The 26,746-nt window shown below is 46.3% G+C and overlaps 1 protein-coding gene across 1 annotated transcript in view; it reads right to left on the bottom strand.

Moving 5' to 3' along the window:
• CNTNAP5 (contactin associated protein family member 5) overlaps positions 1-26,746 on the bottom strand; it is a 373,233-nt gene that overhangs the window by 253,802 nt on the left and 92,685 nt on the right. The window contains exon 4 of the mRNA XM_040358233.1: positions 4,661-4,864. Coding sequence (XP_040214167.1) covers positions 4,661-4,864 — 204 coding nt within the window. The remainder of the gene's footprint in view (positions 1-4,660; positions 4,865-26,746) is intronic.

The following is a 26,746-nucleotide window of genomic DNA, read 5'->3' as shown; positions in this document are numbered from 1 at the left end:
AACCATCTTTCATGATACCAGGGCTATATAAAAATGTATTGCAAAAGGGAGAGCAACGCTTCCTCTATACAGGGGTCTCCAAACTTTCTAAGTAAAAGGCCAGTTTACTGTCCTGAAGAGTTTGGGGGGGGGGGCTCTGGCCATTGAGAGAAGAAAAGGTCCTGCAGTCAGTGGGAATAAAATGATGTCCCATAGTTTGTTTCAGTGGGAGTAATTGTGGTCATTAGGCTCCATCACTGGTGTCATTGGGAGGAATTGCTCCCAATCATTGATGTCATTGGGCCCCATCGTTGATGTCATTAGGCTCCATCACTGGTGTCATTGGGAGAAATTGCACCCAATCATTGATGTCATTGGGCCCCATCATTGATGTCATTAGGCTCCATCACTGGTGTCATTGGGAGGAATTTCACCCCATCATTGATGTCATTGGGCCCCATAGTTTGTTTCAGTGGGAGTAATTGTGCCCCATTGTTGATGTCATTAAGCTCCATCACTGCTGTCATTGGGAGGAATTGCACCCCATCATTGATGTCATTGGACCCCATTGTTGGTATCAGTGGGAGGAATTGTGCCCCATCGTTGATGTCATTAGGTTCCATCACTGGTGTCATTGGGAGGAATTGCACCCCATCATTGATGTAATTGGGCCCCATTGCTGGTGTCATTGGGAAGAATTGTGCCCCCCCCCCCCCCTCATTGGTTTAAGTGAGAGAAATGATGTCCCATTGTTGGTATCAGTGGAGGAAATAGTGCCCCAAAGGCCAGATAAAAGCAAGCAAAGGGCCACATCTGGTCCATGGGCTGCAGTTTGGAGACCAGTGCTCTATAGTAACTCTTCTTTTTTTTTTCATTGCAGGTAAATAATTAATTCCATCAAGAAGCAACACGCTGCCATTGAGTTCTTGATAAAGGAGGGGTGTAGGCTGTCCGACATACACAGAAGGCTACATAATGTATACAGAGATGACACCATTGACAAGAGCAATGCACACAGATGGATGATGGATAAAGGAGATTAAAGAAGGGGAAACCAGCAATAAAGACAAACCATGCACTGGAAGACCATTAACGGTGCCCACTGACATGTATTTCTATTGAGTGCACAAATTTATTGCGCAGACAGACGAGTCACAATCTATGAGTTTGCTGCACAACTGGATTGTTGTCACAATGCCATAAAGAAGACGGTATTGGAAAGCATGCAAAATTGGAGTCTCAGCAGTTGACACCAGTTTTATGCGACAGAAGGGTGGAAGTCTGCTCTGATCTGCTTGAAGCATTTAAAGCCACATGTTTAATGAAATATGGAGTATCTTTATGATCCAAAACCAAGAATCAGTCCATGCAAAGGTGTCAAACCTCTTCCTTAAGGCCTTAGACGTTCAAGAGCCATTGATCAGCACAGAAAGTAATTGTGACCGTTTTTGGGATGACATGGGAGTAATTTCTCTTGTTTTTTTTGGAACATGGCCATACTGTGACCACATTGAGACACTTAAAGTAGAACTTCACTTTATGCCCCCCAACATTTTTCTTCAGGGGGGGGGGGGGAGTGGGAACCTAGTTTTCTTAGGTACCCGCTCCCGCTTTTGTGGCTTGCTTTTAGATTTCATAATGATGAACGAACACTGGTGCTGGACCATTTCTGTTTCAATGTATTTGTTGGTTTAAGCCACAATGTCAGAAATCAAAGGCAAGCATAAAGGTCGCCCTCGCAGGGGCTAAAGAATGATCATGAATTACAGAGGACTCAAAAAGGAATACAAACATAACAATCATAGTTAAACCTTCTTGCGATTGTAATGATATTGAAGGATAATTAAGGTGAAATGTAGAGGGAAGGGAAAAAGGCCATACACCACAAATTACCTACAGTCCTCCCAGGGGTGGTCCCATTCCTGAGACCCCCAAAGCATGGCGTCTGTAAGAACAAGAAGAAAGAAGAACCAGAAAGAATGTAGGAGGGAGTAAGAAAAGACAGACTCTAGAGAAGGAAGGAGAAAAAAGAAAAAAAAAAAAGAACTGAGACTCAGGTAAGCGGCCGGAAGCAGTCAGAGAAGGCCTGAATAAGCCGGTAGGCATGATGGAAACTCAAAGGAAATCAAAGGTTTCCCAGACTTTGAGATATTTGGGGTGTAAGTTGTTCACAAAGCTAGACATCTGCTCATGGAGCATCAAGGCAGTCATACGTGACTTCACCCCTTGGAAGGCAACAAGCGTGGTCTTCCAGGTTTGGGCTTTGGTCCATTTAGCTGAAATAAAAAAAGTTGTAGAAGGAAGAGAACCATTGGGCCCCATGTAAAGCTTATCAGGTCCAGGAGATACATGGCTCATAGCTCTGGTCTGCTCAATAGTCATATCCATAGGTAATAAAGAAAGATCATATTTGTCTTCAGCTTGGTGTAAGGCTTCTCAAGGCTATTCTGCATGGTCGTGCCTGGCATGCACATATCATTTTAGGATATTTAAACCACCACTATATGTAAAAAAACATATATTTTTAAATTAATATATCTCTTTTAAAGGGTGATATGGTAATTATTTTGATCCATGGGTATGATCTATTTTTTTGTGGGCTTAAGCAAAATGTGTTCCTCCATTTTAGACAGTTGGCCCCTTCGGGGTCTTTGTTCTGCATCCTCTGTGCCAAATTGCTCATGTTTCTGAGAGCTTAAACTTTGATGGACATGTGCCTATTTTTCAGCTTGGTTCCCTAGTGATATGTTGCTCATAAAGGATAGACATACTACACTCAAGAGAGGCTCTACAGAAAAACAAACACGGCACAGGTTTCTATCTGCTGCTCAAGTTTGACAGGCGAGTTCTGACTTTTATAGACTCCCTGGTTCATTTTAGACATGTGCACATCTGCTTCCCCCCCCCCCCCCCGGGGCCTGCAAAAAGGTTGGTGACTGCTGCTATGGGCTCTAGCCCCAGATCTTTTGCAGACCTAGCAACACCCCTGCTTCTGGTTATATAGTGTATCTTTCTCCTGTAAAAGTCAGGCCACAAATAGCCTAATCCCACCTTCTGAGCCTTCCCATTTATCACTAAACAAGATGACTATCATGTTAAAGGATCTTTTTTTTTGGAATGTCTCATTTAAATTCATTGTACTGATGATCATAGGTGTGCACAGCCTAATGCATAAGGCCAGTTACACACGAGGCGGACTCCGACGCTACGGAGTCCGCCTGCTCTCGCCAGCTCAGCGGGAGATCAGTCCGCAGATCTCTGCTGAGCTGGCGGATGACAAGCTCCTCTCTGCTCACTGAGTGGGGAGGGGCTTGTGAAGCGCCGCTGATTCCTATGGAGCGATCTGATGAAAACGGACAGCATGACATCCGACGCTCCATAGGACTGCATGGAGTGGCCGTTTAGGTCTGTATGTGTGAAAGGGGCCTTAGGGTGTACCTTAGGCCCCTTTCACACGGGGCAGATCAGTAATGATCCGCCCCGTGAACCTCCGCTTGCTCAACGGGGATCGCTCCATTGATCCCCGCTGAGCGGGCGGATGACAGGGCGGTCTCCGCACATTGTGCCAGACGGATGGAAAAGTAGGTTTTTCCTCCGTCACACTTTGGCGGATCGGAGCGGGTTGGATGTCAGCGGGCATGTCACCGCTGACATCCGCGGCTCCATAGAGGAGCACGGAGCACCCGTTCAGGTCCGCCAAAAAAGCTGGCAGGCGGACCTGAACGGGCCGCCCATGTGAAAGAGCCCTTTGGGTGTGCACCCCAAAACTCAAACACACATGCGGGTATGAGTGTGTGTATATATATATATCACACACAATCACACAATCTTTAAAATAATTCTAAACAAAGATTTTGAACAGTTTCAATACATTTTACATCTTATGGCAGAGCCAGTCAGAGGGAGAAAGTGGGGGTTAGAGAGAGAGAGAGAGAGAGGAAAGGGGGGTGAGAGTGAAATAGGGTTGAGAGAGGGGTAGGGGGAGAGAGGGTCTAAAACTGGGGGGGGGGGTAAGAGGCAGAGAGATGGGGTTGAGAGGGGGAAAAGAGAGAGCAGGGGGTGAGAGAGAAAGTGGGGTGAGAGAGAAAGGGAGGGGGGTGAAACAGAGGGGGGAGAGAGGGGGGTTGAGAGGGGGGGGAGAAAAAAGGGGCAAGAGAGAGTTGGGGTGAGAGAGAGAGGAAGGTTGAGAGAGAAAGGGAGAGAGGAGGGTAAGAAAGAGAGAGGGATGAGAAAGAGGGGTTAGAGAGAGAGGGGGGCAAGAGAGAGAGAGAGGGAGGGGAGTGAAAGAGAGGGGGTTGAGAGGGGGGTGAGAACAAGAGGGGCAAATGAGAGTCGGGGTGAGAGAGAGAGGAAGGTTGAGAGAGTAAGGGAGAGAGGAGGGTGAGAAAGAGAGAGGGATGAGAGAGAGGGCTTAGAGAGGGGGGGCAAGAGAGAGAGGGGGGTGAGAGAGAGGGAGGGAGGATGTAGTGCGTGACACGGCACAGTGGGTCCCCCTTGCCCCATGGCTCATGTGCCCCCCTACACTTCTGAACACTGAATGGCACTGGCGCCTGGGATGATTAGGGTGTGCCCAGGCACACCTGGCACCCCAACTGCGCACGCGCTGATGATGAACATTAATAAAAAAAAAAAAACTGGAGTAGTAATTTTCACAAACAAATTAATTGAGAAAAATGCGTACCGAGGTTAATGGAGAGAGACAATCTCCCTTTCTGTAGCTCCAGCGTTATATAATCCCCTCGCTGTCCTTCACCGTGAAATAATACTCCATCACTCTGCATGCTCTTGAACTTCAGGGAGATGACATCTTTATATGTGGTCATCAGTTTCTGATTGAACCTGTAGAGGAGCGAGCTTCTGCCATCAAAGTCCGCCACATCAGATTCTAGAGAGGAGACAAAGAGGCAATTGACAGGCACTCGTGTAAGCAAACAAGCAAGGTCAATGATAATATCTCTTGCTATTGGCATCAACACAAGTAGTATCATTACGGACAATATTGTCTACTTTCCCTGAATTGAATCCCCCTGGTGATTCCTTTAACGTACGACTCGTTGGCATTACATTATGTGCCCTTGCCGGTTATGTTGCCGGTGGCACAGTGCGGTAATGGTGGAGGAGATGGCTTCATATTTCTAAATAAATCATACTTATTAAACCCCCGGGGAGATAAAACTGTTGTACAAGTTCTAAAGTTCAGCAGAATAGTGGCCGGCCCATAAAATACTGGCAAACAATCACAAAGTACTTCACCTTACTGCAGCAAAAAGGTTTCTAAGTTTGTAGAGTTAGGGATAACGTGGCAACTTTTGCGAAATAAGAAGAACCACTTTTCCTTAAAGAGGACCTACTATTAAAGAATATGTTACCCAAACATTTCATATTCCTGATCGGTGTCTGTTGATCCATGCACAGTGGAACCTTGGATTACGAGCATAATCCGTTCCAGGAGAATGAGCGTAATCCAAAATACTCGCATATCGAAGCGAGTTTCCCCATTGAAGTCAATGGAAACTAAAATAATTAGTTCCACATTGACTTCAATGGCATGCAATACCGCATGCGGCCAGAGGTGGGGGCACCAGAGAGCCTCGGAAACACACGGAAAGGCCCGAGGACAGCTCAGCTGACCTCGGCAAACCTCGGAAAGACCCTGTTCTTTGTGTGAATTACCTGGTGATCCTGCCAGATCCACCTGATATCCCAGGGATGGCAAACCTTGGCACCCCAAATGTTTTGGAACTACATTTCTAACAGTGTAGTTGAGCATCATGGGAAATGTAGTTCCAAAACATCTGGGGTGCCAAGGTTTGCCATCACTGTGCTATCCTATTTCAAACTGACCAGGCTAGGTAAGGAAGCACATCCATCCCAGTGTGGTCAGTTTTCTGGCTGTGCTGCAATGGCCAAGACTTGTGCTGATTCACTAGGAAGATCTGTGTGCTGCTCGTTCTCCACCCCAACCTCTACAAGCCCCTTATGCAGCTGACAACAGAGATTATGAGATATCGGCATGGATGTCACACTACTTAATCAAACTACATTTTTCTAAAACTGAGCTCATAATATTCCCTCCGGCCCGTGTCCCCTTCCCTGAATAATACAACGATCAGTCCCTCCCCACATGCCAGGGTACTAGGTATAATCTGACCTGTTCTTTCAGTGCCAAATCCAAACACTGTCCAAATCATGTAGACTTCACCTCCGTAACATCTTAAAAATGTGCCCCTTTTTAACCAATGAAACCGCCAAGCTCCTCATTCACTCCCTTGTTTTCTCTTGCCTTGACTATTGTAACTCCCTTCTCATTGGCCTACCTCTGCATTAGGCTCCTCCCCTCTTCTTTTCAATTATTTTTATTAATTTTCTGTAGCGCCTGTGTACTTTTCAGTACAGGTGCTATATTAAATTTACTTGGGGGGTGAGAGAGTTATTTGCTCTCATCTATATTGATTCGCTAAATTTCGGCTGTCGCCAACCCTGAACTGTCCCGTGGGTCATTCTGTGCTCCAGAGATGCAGTTTCATCTCTGAATGAATGAATGAATGAAAAATTTATATAGCGCGGCACATGCGAACTGAATCGCCTCTGGGCGCTGGTTGTTTGTGTCTCATGCCATCAGAAAAGCAGGGTCTTGATCTGCCTTCTGAACGACAGGTGGTTTTGCTCCAACCGAATGCTGGTTGGTAAAGCATTCCAAAGCCTGGGGCCCTGGAAAGCAAACCTTCTTTCTCCTTTAGATTTGTATTTGGTTTTAGGAACCATGACCAATTTTTGGTCGGTGGAACGCAGAGTGCGGTTGCAATTGTGCGGTTTGATCTTGTCGCATAGGTATCTAGGAGCCTTCCCATGGATGCACTTATGTGTCAGGCAGAGTGCTTTGAATGCAATTCTGTCTTTCACTGGCAACCAGTGAAGGGATCTCAGTGAAGGTGAGATTGATTCCCAAGATTTTTTCCCAGTCACAAGTCTAGCGGCCGTATTCTGTACGACTTGAAGACGAGCGATTTGGTACTTGGGGAGCCCGAGGTAAAGGGCATTTGCATAGTCCAGTCTGGAATTCACGATTGTTCCCACCACGACTGCTACGTCTTCTTTGGGGATGAATGGAATGAGTCTGCGTAGTAGGCGCATCAAATGGTGGGCCCCGCTGACTACTGACCCTATTTGTGCGTCCATAGTCATGAAGGTGTCAAACGTGACTCCTAAACTTTTGACTTTGGAGCTAGGGGCGATGATTTGACCCAGAATGGGCGATGGTGTCCAGTTTGTTACTGGTAGTCTCTTCCGACTGGCATCGAAGATGAACAGTTCTGTTTTAGCGCTATTGAGTTTGAGATAACTCTTAGTCATCCAGTTTTCTATTGAAGAGAGACATTTCTCTAATCTGAGATGATGATCCTTTTTGTGGCAGATGCGAAAATACAATTGCGTGTCGTCTGCATAAGAGTGATAAAGTAGTTCTTGGCTACTGATAATATCAAAGAGAGGACGAAGATAGATATTAAACAGCACCGGTGATAGGGGGGATCCTTGGGGGACCCCGCAAGGTACCGTGCGTTTTTCTGACGTGAAAGATCCCAGTTTCACTGTTTGTGATCGGTTTCCGAGAAAAGAGGAGAACCATGGTAAAGCGTCTTCTGTGACTCCGGCGACTTCTATGAGTCGTCTCAGTAGCAATTTATGGTCTACTGTGTCGAAGGCTGCGCTTAGGTCCAGCAGAACCAGGAGACACGATTCTCCTTCGTCTGCGGCCTCGAGCGCATCGTCCCATATTTTCAGTAAGGCCGTTTCTGTCCCGTGTCCGGGGCGGAACCCGGACTGAAATGGATCAAGTAGGTTGTGGGTATCCAGATGCTGTTGCAGCTGATTTACCACCACTTTCTCCATTATCTCTGGGTGGCAGGTGGCGCCAGAGGGGTCCAGGCGGAGCCACTTCTCCCCAGAAGTCAACTAGAGGAGTTTTCCCTCGCGGAGCATGCTGGGGAGCGGTATTTATGTGGCGGAGGCCATTGCTCGGGGCCCAGTCCATGCCTCATTGGGCCAGGGCTGTTTTGGTGTCAAAAGGGGGACCTACTGAATATTAGGTGGGTGGTCATAAAGTTATAGCTGATGGGTGTAGATATTCCTTTATCAACCTAGAGACTCTTCCTCATGCAGCCCTGATACAGCGGAACCTCGGATTGCGAGTAACGCGGTTCACGAGTGTTTTGCAATATGAGCAATGTATTTTTAAAAATCGTAACTCTGTTCGCGAGCGTTGTCTCGCAAAACAAGCACGATTCAGTCCAAAGCGGTGTGCAGTACCGCGTTTGGCCTGAGGTGGGGGGGTGCCGGAGCCAAGCCAAGCCAAGCCCAACATCACCGATCGGCGCCGTTCAGAAATGCACGGAAAGGCCCGAGGACACCTCTGCTGACCTCGGCAAATCTTGGGAACAAAGGCCCAGATTCAGGTAGAATGGAGCAATATTTGCGTGGGCAAAGAGCAAAGATTTTTCTCTGCGCCCACGCAAATATTTCGATATGCTAAACAGCCGGGCGTAAGGCTGCCTAATGTAAATGATCCCGCCGGGGGCGGGAATCATTTAAATTAGGTGCGCTCCCGCGCCGAGCGAACAGCGCATGCTCCGTCGGGAAACTTTCCCGACGTGCATTGCGGCAAATGACGTCGCAAGGACGTCATTTGCTTCTAAGTGAACGTGAATGGCGTCCAGCGCCATTCACGAATCACTTACGTAAACAACGTGAAATTCAAATTTCACGAGCGGGAAGCGCAGCTATACTTTAGCATAGGTTGCCCCTGCTATAGCAGGAGCAACCTTGCGCTAAAGTCGCCGTACGGAAACTCCGTACCTTGCGTGCCCAGGGCCCGCGCAACTTTTGTGAATCGGTGGTAGTATGCAATTTGCATACTATACGCCGATCACAATGGCCGCGCCCCCTAGCGGCCAACGCAAGAATGCAGCCTGGGATGTGAAGGCATAAGGAGGCTTATGTCTGTCACATCCTAGGCTGCAGTCGGTGTAACGAGGTTCCTGAATCAGGAGCACTCGTTACACCGGAGCAAGTAAGCCCTTGCGCCGCGCAACCTATGGTTGCGCGGGCGCAAGTGCTTCTTGAATCTGGGCCAAAGTCTTTCCGAGGTTTGCCTAGGTCAGCCGAGATGACCTCGGGTCTTTTTGGCCGTTTCCCCCCGCCTCTGGCCGCACGCGGTATTGCATGCCATTGAAGTCAATGAAGAACAAATTATTTTCGTTTCCTTTGACTTCAATGGGAAAACTCACTTTGATATGCGAGTACTTTGGATCACAAAAATTCTCCTGGAATGGGTTATGCTCGTAATCCGAGGTTCCACTGTATCTATCTAACCATCCCTGAGGATCACTCTTTTTAGTTGATTCCATGTTGCAGTTTTCCTAAACAAATCACTATTTTTCTTTATTTGTTTCCCTTTGCACACTATAGACATTTGCTAAAAGGAACAATCAGTTCAGTAGCAGCTCCTTCCTTGTCCTTCTACATAATCAGATGACTTAAATCCAGGGGAAAAAAAAAGGTGGATCAGCACATCTGTCTGGATAGCTTAACATGTCACTTTTAATTCCCATCTCGGCAAAATATAAAAGACAACCGGTCCGCGTTTACAGACACATTTCGACCTAACAAGGTCTTGTTCCCACCAATCAGACAACGTAAGCAATCTTCATATCACAGAGGGATATGCTACAACTGATTGCCCGACGCGCTTCAGCAGGAACTGCCTCTGCCTTTTAAGTACTCCAAGTAAAGGAGAACAAAATAGAGTGTTCTGACTCCTCGATATGAAAACGCTACATCCTGGCTATCTGAACTACATGCCAATGTGTTTATGGAAAGCCAAGAACACAAATGTACTAGAAGGCAGCTTATCAGTAACTCTATCTCATGGCTAAACTCATAGGCCCAGATTCACATACATTGGCGCATATTTATGCCGGCGTAGCGTATCTAATATACGCTACGCCGACGTAGCGCAGAGAGGCAAGCACTGAATTCACAAAGCACTTGCCTCCCAAACTGCGCTGGGTTCCCTCTACGTAAGCCGTCGTAGGTGGAAGTGGGCGTGAGCCATGCTAATGAGGCGTGACCCCATGCAAATGATGGGCCGAGTGCCATACAAGTACTTAAAACGAATGGGGCATGCGCCGTCCCGTGGACGTATCCCAGTGCGCATGCTCAGAATCACATCGGAACTACTCCCTAAGATACGACGGATCACTGCCTACGACGTGAACGTAACCTATGCCTAGTCATATTCACGTACTACGTAAACAACGTAAAATGCAACGGCTGTGTTCCCTGGTCCATACCATAGCATGAGTTGCGCCTCATCTATGGGGAATAACTTTACGCTGGACGTACGACTTACGCAAAGTACGTTTGTGAATCGACGTATCTCCCTCATTTCCATATTTAAATAGGAAATCAATGGAAGTGCCACTTGCGGCCAGCATAAATATGCGCTATACGATACACCGGCGTAGGAAAGTTACGTCGGTCAGATGAAGCCTATTTTCAGGCGTATCTCAGTTTATGGGCACGGCGCAGACACATTTCGACCTAACAAGGTCTTGTTCCCACCAATCAGACAACGTAAGCAATCTTCATATCACAGAGGGATATGCTACAGCTGATTTCCCGACGCGCTTCAGCAGGAACTGCCTCTGCCTTTTAAGTACTCCGAGGAAAGGAAAACAAAATAGAGTGTTCTGACTCCTCGATATGAAAACGCTACATCCTGGCTATCTGAACTACATGCCAATGTGTTTATGGAAAGCCAAGAACACAAATGTACTAGAAGGCAGATTATCAGTAACTCTATCTCATGGCTAAACTCATAGGCCCAGATTCACATACATTGGCGCATATTTATGCCGGCGTAGCGTATCTAATATACGCTACGCCGACGTAGCGCAGAGAGGCAAGCACCGAATTCACAAAGCACTTGCCTCCCAAACTGCGCTGGGTTCCCTCTACGTAAGCCGTCGTAGGTGGAAGTGGGCGTGAGCCATGCTAATGAGACGTGACCCCATGCAAATGATGGGCCGAGTGCCATACAAGTACTTAAAACGAACGCCGCATGCGCCGTCCCGTGGACGTATCCCAGTGCGCATGCTCAGAATCACATCGGAACTACTCCCTAAGATACGACGGATCACTGCCTACGACGTGAACGTAACCTATGCCTAGTCATATTCACGTACTACGTAAACAACGTAAAATACGACGGCTGTGTTCCCTGGTCCATACCTTAGCATGAGTTGCGCCTCATCATTGGGGAATAACTTTACGCCGGACGTACGACTTACGCAAACCGTGTATATTATGCGCCGGGCGCAAGTACGTCCGTGAATCGGCGTATCTCCCTCATTTCCATATTTGAATAGGAAATCAATGGAAGTGCCACTTGCGGCCAGCGTAAATATGCGCCCACGGTACGCCGGCGTAGGAAAGTTACGTCGGTCGGATGAAGCCTATTTTCAGGCGTATCTCAGTTTATGGGCACGGCGCACAGATACGACGGCGCATATTTACACTTACGCGGCGAATCTCGAGATACGTTGGCGTGAGTGCTTTGTGAATCCGGGCCATATTCTTTTTTTCAGGCTTTTAATTTTCAATTATTTCACCTGGTGATCCCATCAGTAACAGACTTCCTGTCCAAGGAATCGGATGAAAATGCTCACACACCGCAATGTATTAAAGGAGGGGCATTGTTGTCACTTGGGTGACCACGTGTCCCGGATTGCCCGGGACAGTCCGGCATTTTGCAGGTCTGTCCCGGGTACCTTCATTCCAGGAATGAAAATGACACAGCTACCTCCCGGGCCAATCTGATGCCCCCAAAAAAGGCCGCCACATCACCGCTTTACTCACTGACAGTACTTGTCCTGGTCGGGAATGCCTGGAGGAGCACAATCCCCGCCCCCTGCTTGTGATTGGAGAAATCATAAATCCCGCCTCTTGTGTCCAATCACAGTGCTGCGATCCGTTACAGCACCAGCTGATTTTTGGGAAGGGGGGGTGTCCCTGAATGGTAGTTTGGAAATGTGGTCACCCTAGTTGTCACCCTTGCATAGTAACTGTGTTGGCATTACAGAACACCTCCCCTTCTGCAGTCCAAAGGGCGCTGGCTGTGAACTTGTTCTGCATACACACGGCAGAACATTTTCAGCCAGCATACACCAAATCACGTTGGTTTTCAACTCTTTACTGCCACCCTTTGGGCAACTTCTGCTATTGTTGTCTGATGTTTAGCATTGGTTCTGGGAATGCGTGTTTGTACTTTGTATATTAGTTGGATGGACTTGCGTACACACGATCGGATAAACATAACAGATTTATTGCCCAACAATAGGTAAGCGTGAAGAGCCAACTTTTGTTGTCGTTAATTTAGCCAATAATTGCCTAATGGAGCGTACAACACGTTCATCAGACAATCATGGTCATGAAATTGGATCCTGTGTGCGAACCTTTAAGGTGTCACCATACCAAGACATTCTGGACAATTTCATGTTCCCACCATTGTGAGAACAGTTTGGAGACGGCCCCTTCCTGTTCCAACATGACTGCACCCCAGTGCACAATACACGGTCCATAAAGACATGGATAAGCGAGTTTGGGGTGGAGGACCTTGATTGGTCTGCACAGAATCCTGACCTCAACCTTATAGAACACCTTTTGAATGAATAAGAGCAGAGACTACGAGCCAGGTCTTCTCGTCCATTACCAGTGCCTGACCTCACAAATGCTCTTCTGGAAGAATGGTCAAACATTCCCATAGACACATTCCTAAACCTTGTGGACGGTCTTCTCAGAAGAGTTGAAGCTGTTATCAGTGTTGCCAACCGTCTGTATTTTTTCAGACAGTTCGTTAAAACGGGCACTTTTTTCCCCTGTTCGTAAATGGTCGTGGTTGCGGGAATGTGCCAGTAAAAATAGCCGAGATCGGTTTGGCTTGGAACTGCACATGAAGATTGGAGGCAGGGGGTGTTAGTGGCAGGGGGTGATTGGAGGCAGGGCATGATGGTGGCACCGCATTGGGTGGGGGATGGAGACAGGGGTTGTTGGTGGCACCACAGAGGGGGTTGAAGGCAGGGGGTGTTGGTGGCAGAGCGGGATGGAGGCAGGGGGTGATGTGACTAAATAATTTGCCCTTATATGGAAAATAATAAAAATATGTTTTTTTACCTTAATATCTACCTTTAATCACAGTGGGGCAGATTCAGGTAGCTTTTACGGCGGCGTATCTCCAGATACGCCGCCGTAATTTGAAATCGGCGTATCTTTACGCCGATTCTCAAAGACAGATACGCTTAAAAAATAGGCTTCCTCCGCCGACGTAACTTGAATGCGGCGGCGTATAATTGTGTGCAATATTCCGTTGACCGCTAGGGGCGCTTCCGTTGTTTTCGGCGTAGAATATGCAAATGACCTAGTTACGTCGATTCACGAATGTACGTGCGCCCGGCGGTAGTTTTTTACGTCGCTTGCGTAATGCTTTTTCGGCGTAACGTTGCTCCTGCTATTAGGAGGCGCAGCCAATGTTAAGTATGGACGTCGTTCCCGCTTCGAAATTTGAATTTTTTACGTTGTTTGCGTAAGTCGTTCACGAATAGGGCTGGATGTAATTTACGTTCACGTCGAAACCAATACGTCGTTGTGGCGTACTTGAGAGCAATGCACACTGGGATATGTACACGGACGGCGCATGCGTCGTTCGTAAAACACGTCAATCACGTCAGGTTATCACACATTAGCATAAAACACGCCCCCCTTCCACATTTGAATTACGCGGGCTTAAGCCGGCCCCATTTACGCTATGCCGCCGCAACTTACGGAGCAAGTGCTTTGTGAATACTGCACTTGCTCCTGTAAGTTGCGTCGGCGTAGCGTAAATACAATACGCTGCGCCGCCGTAACTAGGCACGCAGGTACCTGAATCTGCCCCATTGCTACTTGCCTAGTGTACTTGCTTGTAGCCTAAATGCTGAAATTTGCACCTAAAAATGTAATTAAGTAACTTTTGTGAAATGCCAGTAAAAACTTGGTTGCACCAGTAAATTTCGGGTGTCGTGCCAGTAAATTTCAATCTGGTAGGTTGGCAACACTGGCTGTTATAGCTGCAAAGGGCGGGGCCAACTCAATATTGAACCCTATGGACTAAGACTGGGATGCCATTAAAGTTCATGTGTGTGTGTGTAAAGGCAGGCGTCCCAATACTTTTGGTAATATAGTGTATGTATATATATATATATACAAAAAAAAACTGCTGTCATTAGAGATTTATTTTCTGAAGCTCCTGAAAGCAAACAGATTTTCCTTGTGAAAGAGAATAATGATAATGGAGTAACAGCACAAGTTCCGCAGAGGTCCATCTGTGGAAACAGCCTTAAAGGGCCACTAGAAGGCTTGGCACAACAGGTGTGTACAAGGCAGCATATGCTGGCCTCTCATAAGTTACAAGTTTAGAAAAATTAGCAGACTTGGTCGGCTCCCTCAATTGATTCCACCATATGTTATTCTATGTGCTTTCTGTCTGTGCAAATCTTTACACTCCAAACTGAAGTCCTTGCCGGCATCAGAGATGTTATGTGAGTGCGTCGTTCTAAGTCTCCGCCAAGCATTACATTTTACGTCTGTATCTACATACATATACATATATATATATATATATATATATATATATATATATATATATATATATATACAGTAGATATATATACACACATATACAGTATTTCACAAAAGTAAGTACACCCCCTCAGTCACATTTTTGTAAATATTTTCCTTTATCTTTTCATGTGACAACATTGAAGAAATGACACTTTGCTACAATGTAAAGTAGTGAGTGTACAGCTTGTATTAGACTCCATTCACACCGGGGCAACACGACTTCTGGCACGACTTTGAGAGGCAACTTGGACACGACTTGAGTATGAATCACAGCGCAACATGAGGCAACTTACAAGGCAACTTCAAGTTGCCTCCAGGACAGGAGGCAGTGGCGTCTCCAGCTTTCATATTTAGGGGGGGCACATGAGGGGACAGGGACAAAAGTAGGGGGGCCAACTATAAAATGCAATTATATATATATATATATATATCCTGGGGCCCTTTACTACGATCCCACTATGGGCCCTTTCACATGTTCTGCAGTGAGCTCCCTTCCTACTATACTGGGGCCCCCCAGGGTGGCAGAAAACAAGAGATATATGTCACCAGCACACCAAAAAAATATAAGGGTCCAAAGCAGTGGGAGAACTATCATTGTTGCAAAGGTTGTCTTGCCACCGGGCCCTGGTGTTCTGCCACAGTGGGGATCCCCAGCTGTCCAGTCCCTGCTATTTACAGCGCTGGTCTGGCGTCTGTCTCCTTGGCAGCGGCGGCAGTCTATTAGGACCTAGTGCTGGTGACATTATGGGTGCATGCAGGGGAAGGCTGGCACTAATGGTTATAGAGAGCCGAGCCCCCAGCTGGTCACCTAGCAGCAGTAATAACCTTCTCTGTTGACATGCTGATGGGCATGTGATCCAGGTGATGCTCCCAGTCAGATCTAATAAACACAGTATTTATTAGCATCAAGAGTACAACCACATAAATATAATCAACCGTATGTTCAGCAGCCATGTGGGCTCTATGCCTGTAAAGTGTGGGCTTTGATCAATAAAATCACTGATATTTATGACTAGGATTTGACTAAGAGCATCACCTGGATTGCATCACGATCAGCATGTCAGAGAAGGGTCCACTGCTGCTAAGCAACCTGCAGGGAGCTCAACTGTCTACAACCAATAGAGATGGGCTCGGGTGTGTTTGAAATCCCACATGCCCGATCACGCCAGGAAGCCGACACTCCACAGTGCTAATCAATGTATGGGCTGCCTAAGAGCTAAGACCAGCCATAGACAGTTTAAATCTCAGCTGGTTCAGCAGAAACTGGCTGAGATTTGAACCATTAATGAGCAGATTCTCTTATAATTATCACTAGTGGTTGCTGTATAGCCACTGGTGATAATCACTGTTTGTCGGGGGAATACAATTGCTGGGCAGGAGGGATATTCCCCTGTCACCACTGTCTGTTGATGGGGGAATCATGCAAGTTTCTTTCCTGCAATCTGGGGATGCAGGAAAGAAATTTGCACCGTATATTATCTGCCTAACTGAAAGTGAAAGTAAATTGTGAATGTTTTGAAAGAACAGGAGAGGGGGAGGGAGACAGATGGGGGGGGAGAGAAGGGATGGAGATAATGTAGTTCAGTGATTACAGTGTACTGCAGTCTGCAGTGCACACACTTAAACACGGTCCAGGCTAGAATATCTGGTTGTGTGAGCGCTCGCATTATGCAGTGTCGGCGAGCAGAGGGAGGGGGAGGAATCCCCCGCAGAGCTGACTGGGGACGCTCTCCCTCTCGGGGAGCAAAATACAAAAATTGCAAAAAAATATATATATATTTTTTTTTTGGGGGGGGGGCATGGTGGGGCACAGCATGATGTTGGGGGGGGGGGGGGTCAGGGCCCCCTCTGGCCCCCCCTAGGGACGCCTCTGACAGGAGGCTTTCCAGTGGGCAATCAAACAACCATCAGCTCTGTGGGAGGGAGGGGGGAGGGAGGGGTTTGCCTGAGAAATGTATGTTCTCTTCCTGTATTGTTGCTTCTGTTAAGACAGTGATCCGACTTCTGTGGCGACTTCCATTGAAATCAATGGGTACAAGTTGCCTACAAGTCGCCTACAAGTCGGATTGAAGTAGTACAGGAACCTTTTTTGAAGTCGGAGCGACTGCAGTAGTGTGCCTTACTCTGGATTATCACCTTGTGTGATGACAGGCTGTTGTTTGCATGCTCCATCGGACAATTGTTGTCGTTATTTCCGTGGACAAATGTGGAATAGCATGCTTTAAAATTGTCCGCCAACAAATGTGTTAGCTATGACTAAGCACTGTTTGTTAGTGTGAAACGCGTCAGTTTTCTGTCTGTTCTGATCTGTCGTGGCATGTATTTTTTAATCCATTTTTTTTAACCACTTAACCCCCGGACCATATTGCTGGTCAAAGACCAGAGCACTTTTTGCGATTCGGCACTGCGTCGCTTTAACTGACAATTGCGCGGTCGTGCGACGTGGCTCCCAAACAAAATTGGCGTCTTTTTTTTCCCACAAATAGAGATTTCTTTTGGTGGTATTTGATCACCTCTGCGGTTTTTCATTTTTTTGCGCTATAAACAAAAATAGAGCGTCAATTTAGAAAAAAATATATATTTTTTACTTTTTGCTATAATAAATATCCCCCAAAAATATATATAAAATTTTTTTTTCTTTCCTCAGTTTAGGCCGATACGTATTCTTCTACATATTTTTTGTAAAAAAAATCACAATAAGCGTTTATTGATTGGTTTGCGCAAAAGTTATAGCGTTTACAAAATAGGGGCTATTTTTATGGCATTTTTATTAATATTTTTTTTTTACTAGTAATGGCGGTGATCATCGTTTTTTTTCGGTACTGCAACATTATGGCAGACACTTCGGACACTTTTGACACATTTTTGGGACCATTGGAATTTTTATAGCGATCAGTGCTACAAAAATGCATTGATTACTATAAAAATGCCACTGACAGTAAAGTGGTTAACACTAGGGGGCGGGGAAGGGGTTAAGTATGTTCCCTGGGTGTGTTCTAACTGTAGGGGGGGTGGGACTGACTGGGGGAAATGACTGATCTTCTGTTCATACATTGTATGAACAGAAGATCAGCATTTCTCTCCCTGACAGGACTGGGAAGCTGTGTGTTTACACACACAGCTCCCGGTCCCCGCTCTGTAACGAGCAATCGCGTGTGCCCGGAGGCGATCGCGCCCACCGGGCACACGCACGGGAGTCAGGGGCGAGCGGGGGGTCGCGCGCCTGCCCCTGGTAGCCTGCGAGAGAGCCGACGTAGTATGACGGGCTCTCGCGAAGGAGAGCCAACCTGCCGCCGTAGAATGATGGCGGCAGGTCAGCAAGTAGTTAAGCTTCATACACATGATTGGATTATCACCTTGTGTGATGACAGGCTGTTGTTTGGATGCTCCGTCGGACAATTGTTGTCGTTATTTCCGTGGACAAATGTGGGATAGCATGCTTTAAAATTGTCCGCCAACAAATGTGTTAGCTATGACTAAGTACTGTTTGTTAGTGTGAAACGCGTAGCTATGACTAAGCACTCTTCTGTCTGTTCTGATCTGCTGTGGCATGTATTTTTTAATCCATTTTTTTTTAATAAAAGGAAAAACTTCCTCCCATTTGCCACAAATGTGTGTTGTCAGATTATCCGATCGTGTGTAGACAAGTCCGCACGCATGCTCGAAAGTAATGCTCACCAGGGTGGCGCTAAAGAGCTGGAAAACCACGCAGTTTTGTGTTTGTTGGCCGATAATTCTTTGCCGTTTGTAGGCAATACAGGTTCCTGGCCAACGGCCATTGGACAAAAGTCCTACGCTTTGTCCGCGGAAAATCCGATCGTGTGTAGGAGGCTTTAAAGGAAGTGGAGTCATTTTTAGGTAAGCGAGCGCTACAACTGAACATAAATTTCAATATAAAACCTGTCATTGTGACGAAGGTCACAACGGATGGAAATTAGTTTTCAGCGTAAATTTTCAAAGAAGCCAGTCCACCTTAGTCCCAGCAAGCAGAACGTTGCAGAGAAAGACGAGAAGCTCCATCAGTCACAGCTATAGATAAAAAATGATAAAGGTACCGTCGCCGCGACGCAGAATCTTCTCTCTGCCAACGTCTATGTGTGCGGTAAGGTGTGACGGAAACATTTTCTTTGGTATCCTTTGTTTCTGTGGACGGGTTTTACTTTTTATATTGCAGGAATCACTTTTAATCAACACTTAACCACTTAAGACCCGGACCTTTATGCAGGTAAAGGACCTGGCCAGTTTTTGCGATTCGGCACTGCGTCGCTTTAACTGAGAATTGCGCGGTCGTGCGATGTGGCTCCCAAACAAAATTGGCGTCCTTTTTTTCCCACAAATAGAGCTTTCTTTTGGTGGTATTTGATCACCTCTGCGGTTTTTATTTTTTGCGCTATAAACAAAAACAGAGCGACAATTTTGAAAAAAAATATATATTTTTTACTTTTTGCTATAATAAAAATCCCCCAAAAAAGATATAATTTTTTTTTTCCTGAGTTTAGGCCGATAAGTATTCTTCTACGTATTTTTGGTAAAAAAAATCGATTGGTTTGCAAAATAGGGGATAGTTTTATTGCATTTTTATTAATATTTTTTTTTTACTACTAATGGCGGCGATCAGCGATTTTTTTCGTGACTGCGACATTATGCGGACACATCGGACAATTATGACACATTTTTGGGACCATTGTCATTTTCACAGCAAAAATTGCTATAAAAATGCACTGAATACTGTGAAAATGACAATTGCAGTTTAGGAGTTAACCACTAGGGGGCGCTGAAGGGGTTATGTGTGACCTCATCTGTGTTTCTAACTGTAGGCGGGCGGGGCTGGACGTGTGACGTCATTGATCGCCTTTCCCTATATCAGGGAACAGACGATCAGTGACACTGCCACTGAGAAGAACAGGGAAGGTGTGTTTACACTCTCCTCTCCCCGTTCTTCAGCTCTGGTGACCGATCGCGGGACACCGGCGGTGATCGGGTCTGCGGGTCCAGCGGTCACGGAGCTTCGGACTGGGTCGCGTCGCGAGCGGCACGCGCACGACCCACGGCTGGGCACTTAAAGGAGACGTGCAGGTAAGTGCCTGTGCCCAGCCATGCCATTCTGCCGACGTAAATGTGCAGGAGGCAGTCCTTAAGTGGTTAAAGTCGTTGTAAAGGTACACATTTTTTTTCCTAAATAGCTTCCTTTACCTTAGTGCAGTCCTTATTTCTTCTGAGAAATCCTCACTTCCTGTTCTTCTGTCTGTAACTCCACACAGTAATGGGAGGCTTTCTCCCTGGTGTGGAGTGCTGTTCTCGCCCCCTCCCTTCGACTACACAAGAGTCATGGATGGAGGAGGCGGCGCCCATGTGCCCCTAATGGATGGGCCGCCACTGAAAAGACACTTTTTATGGGGGCACTCATGCAGGCTCACTCCAGAGCCTTGCTTTCTGCACCTATAGCAGGACTTGCCCCCCCCCCCCATCGCGCTCTATCTTCATTGGCTTTGATTGGCAGCAGCAGGAGGGAAAGCAATGGCTCCCACTGCCTCAGCAAGGTTAGCGAGACTAGAGTGTGAATGCAAGGAATGCATTAAGGTAAAAAAATGTTTGGGCTCTATAACCACTTTAAAAACACCCAGACATTGCAGGCAGGGCCGCCATCAGGAATTATGGGGCCCCTTACACAGCTTCAGGCATGGGCCCCCTGGAGCAGAGAATCGGGGGGGGGGGGGGGGTGCCACAAATTGCGGGGGTTGCTCTGGGCCCCTTACAAAAAAAAGAAATAGAAAAAAATATATATAAAAAAATATATAAAACAAAAAAGGGGGGGGGGGGACCCATCCGGGGCCCTGGGGACCTTTGGGCCCTTTATTTAAAAAAAAAAATAAAAAAAACGAAATAAAAAAAAATATATAAAAAAAAAAAAAAGGGGGGGGTTGCCATCCGGGCCCCTTACAGGTGTACTGCCTGTACCCCCCTGATGGCGGCCCTGATTGCAGTATATATTTTCTGAAAGCAAACACCCTAGAGAATAAAATAGTAGTAGTCGTTAGACATGTGCAATTAGTTTTGTTCCGAATTTGTTTTTTTAACAAATTTAGACAAATTTCTTAATTCATAAACATCCGAATTAAAGTGGGGTTCCACCCGCGATTTTTTTTTTTTTTTAAAAGTCAGCAGCTATACTTACCTGTCCTACTTGCCCGCGATGTCGGCCGCCGAGGCCGATCCCTTGATCCTGGCAGCTCCCGGGAACCGCCATCCTCACTAAGGGAAACAGGCAGTAAAGCCTTGCGGATTCACTGCCCGTTTCCGAGTCTCGTGGCGCTGTATGAATGGCTGCTCTTTGGGATACACACAGTTCCCAGAAGGCAGCGCCCCCCATTCACCAAAAGACAACGCGAGGAGGACGAGGAAGAAGACCTGCCGTGGACTAGGGAGAGGCAGATTAGGAACTTCTGCATAGCAACCTCCTTTTCTGGTAAGTAAAAAAATAAAATAAAAAAATCCTATTTTTTTTGCAGGATTTTTGTGTATGTTTTTTTTTTTTTTTTTTGGGTTGAAACTCCACTTTAACAGAAACCCGGTTAACACATTTTTCTGAATATCCGTAAATTTGAATATTTGAAAATTCATAAAATCAAAAATCCCAAAAATTTGAAAAGCTGAAATGATAACTAACTATTACATTTTAGGTATTGGAATTTCCTTTCAAATTTTGTAACGGATACGAATTTATCCGAAGTTACCAATTATCCAAAATAATGAACGCCGAATCTAAACATATGGGCCCAGATTCTCGTAGATGGGCGTAAAACTGCGGCGGCGTAACGTATGTCATTTACGTTATGCCGCCGCAAGTTTTACAGGCAAGTGCTTTATTCACAAAGAACTTGCCTGTAAAGTTGCGGCGGCGTAATGTAAATCACCCGGCGCAAGCCCGCCTAATTCAAATGAGCCGGGTAGGGGGCGTGGAGCATTTAAATTAGGCGCGTTCCCGCGCCGAACGTAATGCACATGCGCCGTCCCTAAAATTTCCTGACGTGCATTGCGCTAAATGACGTCGCAAGGACGTCATTGCTTTCGACGTGAACGTAAATGCCGTCCAGCCCCATTCACGGACGACTTACGCAAACAACGTACATTTTTAAATTTCGACGCGGGAACGCCGGCCATACTTAACATTGGTTGCCCCTCATATAGCAGGGGCAACTTCACGCGTTGCAAATCTAACGTAAACGTCGTAACTTCACTGCGTCGACCGCGCGTACGTTCGGGAATTCGCATATTTTGCTCATTTGCATACTCGACGGGGAAAACGACGAAAAAGCGGCGAAAAAAAAATGCATTTAAGATCCGACAGCGTAAGAGCCTTACGCCTGTCGGATCTAATGGATATCTATGCGTAACTGATTCTAAGAATCAGGCGTATAGATACGACGGCCCAGATTAGGACTTACGATGGCGTACATTGCGTTGTGCCGTCGTAAGCCCTCTGAGAATCTGGGCCACGGAATGGAACGCATCAATAATAAATAATAATAATACTGTTTTTTTTATTATTATTTTTGTTTATTATTATTAATTTGTTACGTTCCATGTGCTTAGCTACGCCATTCGTTATTTTGGATAATTTGTAACTTTGGATCAATTTGTATATTCAAAATGAAATTCCAATACCTATAATTTAATAGATAGTAATAATAAGTTATTATTAGTGAGTTACTATTTCAGATTTTCAAATTTTCAAATTTCCGAATTTCCGGATTTTTGAATCTTTGAATTTACAAATTTTCTAACTTACAAATATTCAGAATAATTAGATAAACGGGTTTTCGTTAATTCAGATATTTTCCAAAAATTCATGAATTTGTTGAAAGTCGCTAAAAAACGAATTTGGAACAAAACAAATTGCACATGTCTATTCAGTGCTAGACTTACTAATTAGAACGTCCAGAACGCGGTATTTTTTGACACATGAAAAGACCCTGCAACCTCCTACCTTGTGATTGGCTACAAAGTTACAATGTTGCAATCTTAGAATCAGGAGAAGAGAATGAAGAAATGCTTTCTTCTACCTGCAGCAGACTGATGACATCATCTCAGTTTAGACAAAGTCACTAAATTAGAGTTCCTAGATAGTTAATTATCCATACAAACCAGTGGTGGCTGGTGGGGGGCGCAAACAAACTGAAAAACAAAAACCATCAAACGCAGTCACTGTGCGAACAAATGCAGCCACTGTGCCCATCAAACGCAGCTACTGTACCCATCAATTGCCACCACTGTGCCCATCAAACGCTGCCACTGTGCCCATCAAACGCAGCTACTGTACCCATCAATTGCCGCCACTTTGCCCAGCAAACGCTGCCACTGTGCCCATCAATTGCTGCCACTGGGCCCATCAAACGCTGCCACTGTGCCCATCAAACGCAGCTACTGTACCCATCAATTGCCGCCACTTTGCCCAGCAAACGCTGCCACTGTGCCCATCAATTGCTGCCACTGGGCCCATCAAACGCTGCCACTGTGCCCATCAAACGCAGCTACTGTACCCATCAATTGCCGCCACTTTGCCCAGCAAACGCTGCCACTGTGCTCATCAATTGCTGCCACTGTGCCCATCAAACGCTGCCACTGTGCCCATCAATTGCTGCCACTGTGCCCATCAAACGCTGCCACTGTGTCCATCAAACGCTGCCACTGTGCCCATCAATTGCTGCCACTGTACCCATCAAATGCTGCCAGTGTGCATCCCTCGCCCGCCTGGCACTTATCCTGTCACGGCGGCGATGTCCTCCATGCTCCTCGATGTCCTCTCCGGTCCTCTCTTCCCATCCTCTGCTATGATTGGACGCCTGATAGGTGTCCGCAATCACAGCGCCTGTCGTTTCAGCCAATCAGGTGACAGGCAACAGACCCAAGCACCCGATTGGCGGAGAGACGGGTAAGTGTTACGAAAGTGAATATTCATTCGCTTTCCTAACACACAGCTGAGTGAACTGCGAGCGCCCAGCATGGCGCTGGCTGTTCACCTTCTTTGATGCCTATTAGAGCCTACGGCTCGAATCAGGTGCTTCCAAAAAATACCCCACCGCTGTAATTCAGGTGCGAAAAGGGGGTGTCAGCGGCGACCATAGATAGAGTCATGCAAAGCATGACTCTATCTATGGTGATAGAGGGGTGGCAGGAGAGAGGGGGTGGTGCCCATGTCGCCCTTAATGGACGCACCGCCACTGGTACAAAGTGTAGCTAAAAAAATATATATTATTACTGTTGCTGTAAATTGTGACAGACGAGGAAATGATTCAAGACGATCTACAGCGGGATTTTAATAAGTAAAGAGAAAAATAACATATCATGTTCCCATCGGATGTACATTACCGTCTCCCTTTAATCTTCTTCCAATGGGGTTAGATGTCGGTATTTACTATCTATACTATACAAATCATAATGGAGTTTAGTGTCGCAATGTCATCTTTGCAGCATCAAAGGCGAAATTCGACATCCTAACCCACTAATGTGGGAATCTTTCCCGTGTGATGTGGATAAGCGGAGACGCGATGAACCCCGCACAGCGATCCCCTCTGCACGCCGGCGACACTTCCACCTGCTTCACATCCCATTGATCCTCCCATCAGGAGCGACACTGATACATTAACCAAAAAGAAAATACATTTTATGGATGTATCATTATTATGTGGCAGCTTGATGTTTATCAGTGAGCGATCGCCTGCGAATCCGACTTTACATCAAGACTAGAAACGTCTAGAGAACCAACACAAGACATCCCGAGAGATACACAGAAATATTTGTATCTCCGTCAGTTCTGATTTATACGCCACCCTATAAAATGGCAAAATAAAAAAATGATTCTAAGACCCCTTTCACACTGAGGAGTTTTTCAGGCGGTACAGCGCTAAAAATAGCGCCTAAATACCGCCTGAAAAACTCGTGCAATGCCTACTCAATGTGAAAGCCGGAGGGAGAGAAGAAAATCTCCTGTGAGCAGCATCTTTGGAGCGGTGAGAGGAGCGGCGTGTATACCGCTCCTTCCCATTTAAAACAATGGGAAACCACGGTAATACCGCCCAAAATGCACCTCTGCAGAGGCGCATTGCGGGCGGTATTAACTCTTTATCGGGCGCTAGCGGGGGTTAATAACGCTCCGCTAGCGGCCAAATCCCGCGGAAATTCCGACGGTATAGCGCTGCTATTTTTAACGGCGCTATACCGCCACCGCGGCTCCCGCTCCAATGTGAAAGGGGCCTCACAGTCCTGCATGCAGCATCTTTGGAGCAGCTTTTGGGCGCTGAAAAAAATGCTCCAAAAACGCCCCTCTCCATTGAAATGAATTGAAAGCGCTGTAAAAACGACTTGCCCTTACACACTGAGGCCCAGATTCACAAAGACTTACAACAGCGTATCTCCAGATACGACGGCGGCCATTCGGACTTACGACGGCGTATCTATGCGCCTGATTCATAGAATCAGTTACGCATAGATTTGGCCAAGATACGAGCGGCGTAAGTCTCCTACGCCGTCGTATCTTGGGTTGCAATAATTATGCTGGCCGCTAGGTGGCGCTTCCTTGATTTCCGCATCGAATATGTAAATGAGCAAGATACACCGATGCATGAACGTGCGTACGCCCGTCACAATTAGTTACGCCGTTTACGTAACACATACGCCGGCGTAAAGATTAAGCGAGTCTCTAGGTGGCGCTTTTTTTTTTGGGACTACAGGACAGGGGGGGGGTCGGCGCCCGGGCGCCCCCTATGGACGGGCCGCCATTGATCGGCGCAATCCCGCAAGCCATTGTAGCTGTATGTCGGCCCTTTAAATGCCTAAAGAAGGCGTGCGTATTTTACTAGAAATTTGGGCGATCTGCAATTTTTATCAGGGCTGAAACACTGCGGAAGACATATTGGACACGGTTTTGGGACCATTGACAGCGATCACTGCTATAAAAATGCACTGATTACTGTATAAATGTCACTGGCAGGGAAGGGTTTAACACTAGGGGGCGATGAAGGGTTTAACTGTGTTCCCTCAGTGTAATCTAACTGTGGGGGGGATGGGACTGACTGGGGGAGGAGACATATTGTTGTTCCTATTGACAGAAACAGAATTTGTGTATTTAAACACACAGATCCCCGTTTTCGTTCTGTCAGGAGCGATCACGGGTGCCCGGCGGACGAATCGGTTTCTGGTGACACGCTGCTATAGCGTCTTAAAGAGCCGACGTATAGCTACGGCGATTTGCGCAGCCGTATAACTGCGGTGGATGGTTCGGCTAGCGGTTAAACAATACATGGGTCGGGAAGATATCATTCCGGAAGGCCCGGCACTAAAGAGCCTCTTCACCCTGCAAGGTTTTTTCTTTTTTTTTTAAAGCGGAGTTCCGGCCACAATTTCACTTTCTAAATATGAATACCCCTGTAATACACAAGCTTAATGTATTCTAGTAAAGTTAGTCTGTAAACTAAGGTCCGTTTTGTTAGGTTGTTACAGCATTTAGACACTTTATAAAATAGAAATTGACTGGGGCCATCTTAAGTGTGGGCATCATGAAGCCAGACTGTATAACTTCCTGGATTTCAGCCTTGCAGATCTCGCACATGCTCAGTGCTGCACAAGCAGTGTAATAGGTTTCTGCACCTGTACTGTCCAAGTCACATGATTCATCGAGACTGGGGAGTGCACAAACTCCTGGAAAGTTACACCCACTACATTCCCAGGAGTCTGTGCGGTGTAGGTTAGGAAGCATTAAGCACCTAGGTGCAGGAAGTGGGAAGATTAACTATTCTGCCTAGCAACAACACTTTGAAGGCATCTAAAAAAAAACTTTTTTTTCTTAAAGGACTAATGACATTTTTTTAAAACTACTGATGTAATGTTATATTTATGGGTGGAACTCCACTTTAAGCCAGGAAAAAGAAAAGGAAAAGGAAAGAAAGAAAGAAAGAAAGAAAGAAAGAAAGAAAGAAAGAAAGAAAGAAAGAAAGAAAGAAAGAAAGAAAGATGCGTTGTCGTATCTATGCGCCTGATTTATAGAATCCGTTAC

The sequence above is a fragment of the Rana temporaria genome, chromosome 6 (assembly GCF_905171775.1).
Source record: "Rana temporaria chromosome 6, aRanTem1.1, whole genome shotgun sequence".
Taxonomy (NCBI): domain Eukaryota; kingdom Metazoa; phylum Chordata; class Amphibia; order Anura; family Ranidae; genus Rana; species Rana temporaria.
The sequence above is the reverse complement of the archived record's forward strand: the minus strand, read 5'-3'. Positions and strand labels throughout refer to the sequence as shown.